This window comes from Eutrigla gurnardus (assembly GCF_963514095.1).
Source record: "Eutrigla gurnardus genome assembly, chromosome: 9".
Taxonomy (NCBI): domain Eukaryota; kingdom Metazoa; phylum Chordata; class Actinopteri; order Perciformes; family Triglidae; genus Eutrigla; species Eutrigla gurnardus.
In genome coordinates, this window is record NC_139923.1 from 26,607,894 (window position 1) to 26,618,958 (window position 11,065).

Here is an 11,065-nt window from a genome sequence, read left to right on the forward strand (position 1 = left end):
TCATGATATGTTTAGTTATATTGTGTCGATGTAAAGGAAATGTCACGGTGACACACGACAGTTCTCCCCCGCGTCTCCCCGGTGTTTCCGGGTCTGTGCACACGGTACTACAAACAACACTTTCCACACATTGTTGTGGTCCTCCTCGCGCTCCCTCCCGCCGCCCAGTCTGCGCTCTGCACCCGGCCGCTTCACAGCGCGCGTGAGCAAACCAAAGTAAACAGGCTATTAAAACGTTGCCTTGAGGTACGGCGCGCTGTGGGAAATATCTACTTTATGAGTTGTTTATGTGATAAGTTACTCCATGTTTTAAACCCTAGAGATAATCAGCATACTCACATTGCATTATATATGCGACTTATTTTTTTGAGGGTGCCAATATGTTTATATGTTTGTAACTCTTAGTGACACATTTCCACAGATTGTTTAACTTCGATGTTCTCGGATGTAGGAGCGTTTGTTAGGAGCCTGAACGCAGCACTGTCCCCTTTTTTGCACTCGCCACCGTCCTGCTGCTTCGTGTTTTTCCACATAGCTGAGTGCATAATGAGCCAAGTCATTATGTGACATTACGTCAACCACTGTTCAACATATTTTTTAAAAACATCAATTGATAGAATAACACAGTTAATCACAGTCCACGTGACATTACAAGAAAAAAATACAAGAAATGTTTGTTTTTTTTACTTTATTGAGAAAGTTCATTACAATATAAACATGTCTCCTGGTTTGTTACAGTGTTTACAGTTCCCGGTGAGGGGCTCGCAGATTTTATGTAATGACACAAAAACAAGTTCACTTCGGTTCAGTTCAGTTTTTATTTGTCATTGTTAGTAACAATGAAATGCAGTTGGAGCAAAGACAGAGTTTTCAAGTGTCCCACTGTTACTTTATACAGATCATCCCATAGAAAACACCAAATAAGTGCCATATAGTCAATACAAAGTGCTTAGTGCAATGAATAGTTATGCATAATGATGAAGGGCTATGGGGAGGGGGGTACCATAATGCAATGATGCAAGACCCAGTTCACCATTTATTGTGGCTTGAGAATGTTATCTACAATTGTGGGGTGTCATTTTATTGCCTGATTGGAATATCTTCCAGGCTCTTGCCTAACCAGAAGGTCATTGTCAAGGACTCTATTACTAGTACTCTACACATTCCTGTTGAAACGGCTTCAATAAGCAAAACAAAAGGAAATGGTTGATGAATAAACCAGGTGTTTTATAGAGCCGAGCCTGAACCTCTTATTTCATGTTATGTATTCTTTATGTAACATCGCACAATGCAATTACACAAAATTGTTGAACTGCCTTTAAATGTCATGTGCCAGTGTGTGAAGCAGCAACTGCTTTGAATTGTATTAATGTGTGTGAATTATCACCAATCAATTTAAATATGAATGTAGAAGTTTACATATTTTGACTTAATGATTCCAATGAAGTTCTCTTAATTCTATATAGCACTAAATGACAAAACTATGTTTTTCTCTTGTCAAAATCTGTTTTATTTAAAATGTAATTAAGTGGTAAAACTTATTGCAAGATAAACAGTATTTTTCTTCAAAAGGTTGTGCAGCCATCTAAAATGTTTGCCTTTAAAAATACATAGAATATTGTGATTCTGTACATATGGTCAATGTTTTTTGTTATGTTTCTCATTCTTTCACAGCTAATTTGAAAAGGGAAAGGGGAAAACCCAACACATAATAAATCATGGCACGAAATAAATGTAATGGGTCACAAGTCTGAATAAAACCGGTTTAAATGTAAGCCATTTATATTATATTTTTAGTCAGCAAGTTAAGTTTTAGGGTTATGTACGTTTACTTTAAGCATTCAGCTTGAACCAGAAGCCCAACCTAAACTTGGCTGTGACAACATGGAATAGCTGTGCTGCTTTAACTACTTGTTCACATTTTCCGACAAATCTCTTCAGGTTTAGGCAGTCGGTGCACGTACTTGTTACGCTTAGGACTCAAACCATGACAGAAAAGCCCTGGAGGAGGCCCCATGTGGTAATGGCTCACTCAAATTTGATATTAAATGGTAGGTTAGTAGCATACAAGTCTTTTGTTAGCACTCCTGCACCACAATATTAAACAGTAATATCCCTAGTTTACCCCCCTCCGTTGATCATGATATCAGGACTGGACACGCAGCCTTGGCACATGAACTTAAGCCATGTAGTGACCTTGGTCAGATCTATGTATACAACATTGGAGCCACAATGCCTCAGCTACTTTGCTACAGAGGCTTGAAACCCTATACACATGCAGAGACTGCTTTCACCCAAACCAAGACAGCACAGCCACGTTAAGGAAAATACATTTATTTCAACATTGAAGACGATTATAAATTACAAAAAAAAAAAAAAAAAAAAACACGTGCTCTTGACATGAGCAACTGCAATAAGTAAGACAAGTCAAAAGCAGATCAGACAGGCTCCATCATAGAGGGCTGATGTTAAGCGGCTCCTCACTGACAGCAGCTGGTGTCACACGTCTTCCCTTTGCACACGCAGCCAGAGGCGCATTTCGTGCAGCCGGATGGGCAGCATGGGCAGCAGCCTGCAAGAGGAACAGATTAGTGGCCAAAAATTCAAGGACGTGACATTGTATGTTCTAGGAGGCAACAAAAACGGCGAACTCAAACTCATGCCACCACGTTGCAGCTTTAAAAAAAAAAAAAAGGCACATGGGCTGTTTCTCTACATTTCATATAAATGTTCAGATACAGACTAGAAACAAAAATAAGTGACGGATTTTAAAATAATGACTTACTCTTCTTGCACGTGGTGCATGAGCAGTTTGTGCAAGAGCAGGATCCTCCGCAGTTGCATGTTCCACCTGTAAAAAACAACAAAATCAAGAAACATCAGCTTGATGACAAAGGAGTTTAACAAAAAAAGACACGACCAAATGTTTTCAAAAAGAATACTCACTCTTGGAGCAATCACAAGGGTCCATGTTTCCTCTTCAAAGGTGATGTCGCTTGGCGTTCAGGTGCTGAGTATCTGGTCTCTAACGAGTCAGTGTTGTGAATCAGAGAGGATGGCGAGGCTCTTTTATAGCGTGCTGGGGACAACAGCGCCGGGTGCAAACTGCGAGATGATTACAAAGGGGTTTGTGCACACGCTTCCACACACACCCGGGAATGAGAGCAGAAGTTACCCACCTCGTCTCCATACTAGAAGATCATTATGTAGGCAATTAGTGTGGGACCCGCACGGAGCTTCACCAATTCGTGTTTAGGTTGCCTGTATGGTGACACTAAGTGGGACCTGCGTCTCTCACTAGGACATTTTAATACTCACTTTCTACTGTGTGGTGATGAGAGAGTAAAATATAGCCTGTTTTTAACGTGGATACATTACTAATTGCGGTGTGTACAGATTGATGGGTCGTGCGCTCCGTTTGCACACGGCCAACATAACATTTGAGGTAATGTGGGGAGAATGATTTAAACGGTTATTCATTTACTAAAACAAGGCGATTTCAACCCAATAGTATATGACGAGCCCTTTTATTCTGAAGGTCAATTTCATTTCCGGAAACCCTCTGCCTCTTCATGATATGTTTAGTTATATCGTGTCGATGTAAAGGAAATGCTAATGTCACGGTGACACACGACAGTTGTATTCTCCCCCGCGTTTCCCCGGTGTTTTCGGGTCTGTGCACACGGTACTACAAACAACACTTTCCACACATTGTTGTGGTCCTCGCGCTCCCTCCCGCCGCCCAGTCTGCGCTCTGCACCCGGCCGCTTCACAGCGCGCGTGAGCAAACCAAAGTAAACAGGCTATTGAAAACGTTGCCTTCAGGTACGGCGCGCTGTGGGAAATATCTACTTTACGAGTTGTTCGTAAATTTCCACAGATTGTTTAACTTCGATGTTCTCGGATGTAGGAGCGTTTGTTAGGAGCCTGAACGCAGCACTGTCCCCTTTTTTGCGCTCGCCACCGTCCTGCTGCTTTGAGTTTTTCCACATAGCTGCGTGCATAATGAGCCAAGTCATTATGTGACATTACCTGAACCACTGTTCAACATATTTTTTAGAAACATCAATTGATAGAATAAAACAGTTAATCACAGTCCACGTGACATTACAAGAAATATGTTTCCAGGGAGAATTAGGAAATATATATATTGTATATTGTTAAAGTTTATGTCTTGTTGAGTAGGCCATATCAACCTGATACAATATATACTTTATTTATCAATACTTTATTTTGACTGTGTATTGTGAAGAACAGTGGTTTTCTTCAGATTTTAAAAGAATAAGATCCCACATTGAATATAAATTACACAGAAAAGTGTATAAATAACACAACCATGAAATACCGTAACAAATGCACCCTTGGGTTTCCATTTTTCACTTCATTCAAGTGTCTACTTTCAATGTGAATAGAGACTACGCCCATTCAATTCAATTTAATTTATAGTCCCATATCACAAAAGATGTCCTCCCAGGACACTTAACACATTCAGCAGGACTAGAATACACTCAAGAGTCAATACAATTTGAAAGTCCCAACATCACCCAGGGCCCATGTGATGTTGTGACGCAACCTCTTCTACTTTCAGAATGATTAAGGGGAAACACATGACTCGGTCGGTTGGAAGGTTCACACACTTTAGACGTCCCAAAGCAGGTTGTGTGTGTGTTTCAGCCCTGTGGTGGACTGGCGGCCTGTCTCGGGTCTACCCTGTCTTTGGATGCTCACAGTTAATGGATGGACAGCCTGCACTTTCCTGTGTAACTCAATTTCCGTAATTTCTGACTGCACAGTCATCTGAACCGGCATAATTCCAGATGGACACAGTGAGTCATCTGTAGTGATTATGATTAATCATGAACAGGATGTTGGAGAGCAGGTAATTAGAGATGCGTCGTTAAGTATAATAAATGTAAAAAGCACTTCAGGACACTAATTAAGGTCAGTGAGCAATACATTCTGTCTGTTCGCACTGGATGGTACAGTTACTTAAACAGAAGTATTAATGTGTCATTTATAAATCACATGAAGACGCAGCACACTGCACAGAGGTGCTGTTTGCCTCAGAGAGCTCTAGAGGGAGATGTCTACTCATTTATATACAGACAGCTTTCTTTTTGTGGGACAGTTTCCCAATATATTTCCTCTTTGGGTATTTGAGGCGTTTGCATTCCAGATGTGCATTAAAAAAAATGTAATCTGCATTTTTCTTTATCTTGTAACATCTACAGAAAAACATCTAACATGAATCAATTACAAACTTTGATATTTATAAGTTAATGAATGGAAAAGTGAAGGATGAAAACCACTGTGTGTGTGGAGGATTCAACGATCGCTGTATATTTAAATATTTCTTTCCCTTCGTGTTCAAACTCACACCTCTTACTTTTGCTGTGTGCTCATGTGTGGAACATGCACATGGTGTGTGTGTGTGTGTGTGTGTGTGTATGTGCGTGTGTGTGTAAAGGGCAGAGTTCAGAGGGAATTGGATCCTAAAGCCCAGTAGGTGTCAGGAAACCTGGACTGCAAAGAATGACATGCAAGTGATTCAGGTTTGTTAAAAATAGTCAAACGTGAAATAAAATCACTGCAACTTTTCTGATGACTCATCAATGTGGATTTAATACAAAGACATCAGATGATTTAACTTGTTTCATATAAATAATCTAATGTTATATTCAACATTATATTACTTGGAATCACATTAGCTATTATTAATCCACTTAAAAAAAACGACAGAAAGGTGCAGATCTGCCTGGCATATGAAGTCCTGCTGCCACTGAGCTCCTCGTTACTTGCTGAGCATGTTGGGATCTTGTTCCACCAGGACCGACACTGTTTCCCTCTGAATCTCTCAGTTTCTTCCTGGAATGCATGGTACATTCACAAAAGCAGGGCACGGTTCGTCCTCCACACAAAATGCTACAGAAGCCATGTGCTCTGTGTCGCATTGCACATGTGCGTGGAGGAAGGAGGACTCGTCTACTTCAGAGGAACGGTCACACACGTTGGACGTCCAGAAGCAGGTCAGTTCAGCAATGAGCGGGTTTTAGAGTGAGTGATATAATCAGTTTTGAGTGAAGGCAACTATCCATATTTCTACAGCTAAACAGCTGTTTTACAGTGCATGCGAAAAACTGGAATCAATACTTTTGGGGAAAATGAATTGAGTCATCCTGAATTTGAAGCATATGAGGCGAGGAGAAAAAGAGAAAAAAAGCTGAGACATTTCGGTGGGTGATCCCACAACGAGGTGTGTGTGGCAATCAATGATTTGTCTGATTGGGTCATTAATCATGTAAAACAGAGCAGATCAGACGCAGCTTTTGACAAGGACATAAAACAAGTTCAGGACTTTGGTCTAGTCGAGGAGGTGCTGTGTCCAGTTAACAAGCATCCACTCTAACTCATACGGCTGTATTTATAGAGGGGTTAACGGAGAGGGCAGTTTGAGTTATTATGTTACAGGTACAGTAGCTTGCATTTGGACAGTGGCCATTTCTACAGGTAAGATCCTTTAATTTCATTGCCTTGTCTTGTTTGTGTATATAAGCTGCCTCTCTTGGCCAGTTTAGTGTCAAAGGAAAATATCTAGAGCAGGATGACCCCAGTAAGAAAAAGGATGAAGCCACAAAATGTAATTAAAATAGAGGCTGACTTATAAATCTTAAGCTCAAAGCGTGGACAAAGTATCTACAGCGTGTTTTAACTGCAAAGCCACTCAGTTCTGATTGGGATTAAGACGCCTTTCAATGTGTCCTCACAAAGAAACTGATCATATCCAACTACTTCTGCACGTTTTTAACAGAATTGATGTTGTTTTTCCCTTCACAGTGTGTTTATTCTGATCTCTTTAATACACTCATCATCTAGGGCTGTCATGGTGGTTAAACAAGCGTGATCATACATCACATCATCTCCCCCTCTTCACAGACGATGGATCACGTGCTGAACATTGCTGACTATCACATCTTCACTCCGTATGTTTACCCGGCCTCGTGGCCCGAGGACGGGGCCCTGCGTCAGATCATCAGCCTGTGGGTAGTGACCAACCTGGGGGCGGTGCTGATTTATCTGGGCTTCGCCACTCTTAACTTCTACTACGTGTTTGACCATAAGCTCATGAAACATCCACAGTTCATCAAGGTAAGGCTGTTTAAACGATAGGCCAATTAAAAGTCAAGGAGGAGTTGATGGGGCAGACTTCTCCCGCATCCTAACCTTGTGTGTTTGTGATCCAACGACAGAACCAGGTAAGACAAGAGATTCACCTATCGATGGTCTCCATCTTCTGGATGAGCTTCCCCACAGTGGGCCTTTTCTTCTCGGAGATCAAGGGAAACAGCAAACTTCACGACAACGTCAGTGACTCTTCTCTGGGTGAGAGAACCTGAAATATTCAAACCCAAGGGCTAAAAATAGCCACCAAATCAAATATTTCTAATTTTGTTGTATCGTTTCGTTAACAGGGTTATAAAATAATTTGCCCTCATGAGACCCATTAGCTCAATGCTCTGTTTGCGTTTCAGGCTGGCCCGGGTTGCTGCTCAGCATCGTTGGCTTCTTGTTCTTTACAGACATGTGCATCTACTGGATACACCGTGCCATGCACCATAAGAGCATCTACAAGGTGAGCTTTTCTTTCCACAGTTTATTTCTGGCTAAAATTCACTGTAGACCTTAATGAATGACACTGAAGCAGACCTTTGTGTTCCCACCCCTCAGCACTTACATAAGCAGCACCACATATTCAAGATCCCTACACCGTTTGCCAGCCATGCCTTCCACCCAGTCGACGGTTTCCTGCAGAGCTTACCCTATCACGTCTACCCATTCATCTTCCCCCTGCACAAGGTGGTGGTCTACCTGTCCCTCTTTACCAAAACATTTAGTAATGCTACACAAGGTGCTTGGATTGAAGCTACATGTAAAATTTGATTCATTCCAAATGGTACATTATTAACATGTTGCAGTGTCATGAACCGAGGTGTGCTTAAATGACATTTAGGATATTTACATTACAGGTGGTCTACCTCTCACTCTTTGTCTTTGTGAACGTCTGGACTATTTCCATACACGATGGGGACTATCGCATCCCCGGCCCACTGATATGTCTGATCAATGGTGCTGCTCACCACGTAGACCATCACCTCTACTTCTACTACAACTACGGACAATACTTCACCCTCTGGGATCGTATAGGGGGCTCCTACCGTCACCCCTCAGCCCTGCGGCAGAAAGGCCCACATGACCACATTCGCAAGCTCATGGCAGAGGCGGCACACACACAGTGATAGTTCTTTTCCTGTTAAACCTCCTGGGAGGGAGGCAACAGAGATGCTCAGCCTGGGTCATGACGCAAGAGACAATGGTGAAATGGTAAATACAAATATTGAAGCTTGGAAGGAATTCTGAATAAAAACCAGCTAAGTTGAGCTAATAGTTGAATTTTCAAGAACTTTAGTCTGACAGAGGGAAATGCATCTCATATTTACCTCCAGGTGTATTCATCTGACTGCCAACATGGTGCTGTGATTTATGATCACAACTTCATAACACAAGGCCAGTGAATCTATAGCTTTATGATTGGAGTGATGGAAAGATGACAGTGCACCGTCCTCCTCCTCACTCACTGGATTCAACACAAGATAAGAAAAACTTTACAGACAACAGAGGCATGTTTATGTTATTTATATTTATAAAGACTATCAAATAAACGCAATACTAATGGGAATATAGTTTCCCCCCATAATTTCAGCTTAGTTGGAACATAAGACAATAAAATGCAGATAGATGGTGAATTACATGTATCTCTGAATTCATGTCCATGTCCACGTTTCTGCCACGTTGTCCAGATCAGTCCTTCAGCTCCCAGTGCTTGGTGTGTTTTCGTGCAGGCTCTGCAGAGCGAGGTCCGTCCACTTCATCTCTTGCTCTTTCACAGACTCTGTGGAGCCGCCGTTGTCCTGCTCAGCCTCAGGCAATTCACTCTGACAGAACAGGAGAGAGACGAGGTGCCGTGAAAAAGAGGAGCAGCTCGTGCTACTTTATGTCAACAGTGTGAAATGATGTCGAGACAAAAGTGTGTATTTGGGCAAAAGACTAAACCACTTTCAAGTCAAAACAGGAATATTTACTGTCAGATGTTCAGGGAGGGGCTTAGGGTTGTTGACACAACTACTAGGCATGAACAAAACAAATCTGATGGCAGGGGGAAATTTGGAAGCACAGAATAACTAAGTTAAATTATGTAAGGCCAGAATTGGCTGCACGGTGCTGAAGTGGGTCGCACTGTCGCCTCACAGCGCCTCTCGCTGTGTTCGATTCCCGAGTCGGGTCCAGGTTCCTTCTGTGTGGAGTTTGCATGTTCTCCCCGTGTACGCGTGGGTTCTCTCCGGGTTCTCCGGCTTCCTCCCACAGTCCAAAGACATGCAGGATGGGGATAGGTTCATTGATGACTCTAAATTGCCCGTAGGTGTGAATGTGAGCGTGAATGGCTGTGATAGACTGGCTTTTTTTTATTTTTATTTACTACTATTAAAGATGCTTGCTCTCTGTTTTTGGAAGTTTGTGAGCCTTCATACAAAAATACTGAGAGCAAAACAAATTATACTAAGGTGAAGGGTCATCCAATTTCAACATACACCAACTTAAGGCTGCGTCCTAATTTGTTATTTTGTATTTTAATACAAAATCGAAAGTAGTCTTTGAGAAACATGTCCACCTGCATGAAACCCAAATGTTCGATGGGAAACCGGATGTAAACGACTCTATAAAAAGCTGTTGCTAAACTTAAGTTTGTGCAGCATTTACCAGAGGGATGGTGACATCTTCATACGGCAGCCTGTCTTCCCTCCAGGCGTCATCGGTGAGGTCCAGGACTCTCCCGTCTCGTTGGATTTCACTGTCCATCCTCACAGATCTCCTCCTCCTGATCGAGTTAGCCTGAAGCTAACTGCAACTTCAAACGCTGTGGTGAATAACGACAGACAGCTCGCCGGTCCACTGCTACCCTTTACAAATATAGTCAGCCCACCAAACAATGAGTGGGTGACGAGTAACGTGCGCGTTTAAAAAGTTTACAGTTTGGTTCAGAGTGTGGTTCGGTTAATAACGCGTTTTCAGTTTCTGTTTATTTTTTTTTTAGCGTAGCCGTTTGAGCGAAGCAGAGCAGATGCGGTAATTGTACGTCACCAGCTGACGCCTGGTGATGACGTAGACATTGATGCCTTCACACACGGGCTATCAGAAAACATTTTACTTGTTAAATAGCCGATTTAGTCACAGTCAATTAATAATAAAAGTAATAATGATATTAATAATGATATTAATAACACAAATAGAAGATAACATCAATAATAATATTACAAAATTAAAGTAAAACATGTATTTTATATGAAAGTAAAATTATGCTGTTTGACGGTTGGTTGACGGACCGTGTGTAAGAATATTCAAGTTAGTCAGACACAACCGTTTCCAATGAGTTAATAAATTCAAACGTAAATAATCACTTAATGTTTTGCGGTTTCCATGGTAACCAGACGTCTCTTCCTCGAGCTGTGCTCCAGACATCGCTTGAAATCGTTGCTTTGTTTCACTGCATTTGAAGGTAACTGTCTTAACTTGATTACAGATTTCATTTAGGAAGTACATTTAGTGTTGTTGCTCCTTCAGTAATGTAATTTGCCTACAGGCCTTTTGTAATAGATACTCAATTCCATGTGAAAGTGTATCCAAGCAGATTTTTTAAAGCTCTGTGCTTGTAAATGGTCTTGTACAGTGATAAAGCCTCATCAAACCCTTTATTTCATACATTTGCCTTATGATGTTAGTAGTTGAACAAAATAGAGAACGCTTTGCATCTAAAATTAGCCTGGTTTTGCATAATCTTGTACTAAAGAGGAGGAATGTGCATTCTGATGTTGTAGGCACTGCAAAGATGTCGGCCTCTCAAGAACAGCACGTTGACAACAGAAAGGCATGCGTCAACCCTGGAAACCCAGTTTTCAGCTGCATGGTGACTGATGCATTTAAAGATGCGCGGCCAGCGCTGTGGACAAAGCCC

The 11,065-nt window shown here is 41.7% G+C and overlaps 3 protein-coding genes across 3 annotated transcripts; 1 reads left to right on the plus strand and 2 right to left on the minus strand.

The window, feature by feature from the left end:
* Positions 1–2,405: 2,405 nt before the first annotated feature.
* Positions 2,406–3,033, minus strand: LOC311018672 (metallothionein B). Its single transcript, XM_084017689.1, has 3 exons — positions 2,947–3,033; positions 2,786–2,851; positions 2,406–2,572 (listed from the first exon to the last, which is right to left on the minus strand). Exons 1-3 carry the CDS (start codon positions 2,969–2,971, stop codon positions 2,481–2,483), a joined length of 183 nt encoding a protein of 60 aa, XP_083873815.1. The 5' UTR covers positions 2,972–3,033; the 3' UTR covers positions 2,406–2,480.
* Positions 3,034–6,266: 3,233 nt separating this feature from the next.
* Positions 6,267–8,526, plus strand: LOC311018631 (lathosterol oxidase-like). The gene is made up of 5 exons (XM_084017667.1): positions 6,267–7,146; positions 7,248–7,380; positions 7,530–7,630; positions 7,726–7,854; positions 8,025–8,526. The coding sequence occupies exons 1-5, from the start codon at positions 6,937–6,939 to the stop codon at positions 8,292–8,294; spliced, it is 843 nt and encodes a 280-aa protein (XP_083873793.1). The 5' UTR covers positions 6,267–6,936; the 3' UTR covers positions 8,295–8,526.
* Positions 8,527–8,676: 150 nt separating this feature from the next.
* Positions 8,677–10,201, minus strand: anapc13 (anaphase promoting complex subunit 13). The gene is made up of 2 exons (XM_084017684.1): positions 9,814–10,201; positions 8,677–8,990 (listed from the first exon to the last, which is right to left on the minus strand). Exons 1-2 carry the CDS (start codon positions 9,910–9,912, stop codon positions 8,865–8,867), a joined length of 225 nt encoding a protein of 74 aa, XP_083873810.1. The 5' UTR covers positions 9,913–10,201; the 3' UTR covers positions 8,677–8,864.
* Positions 10,202–11,065: the final 864 nt, after the last annotated feature.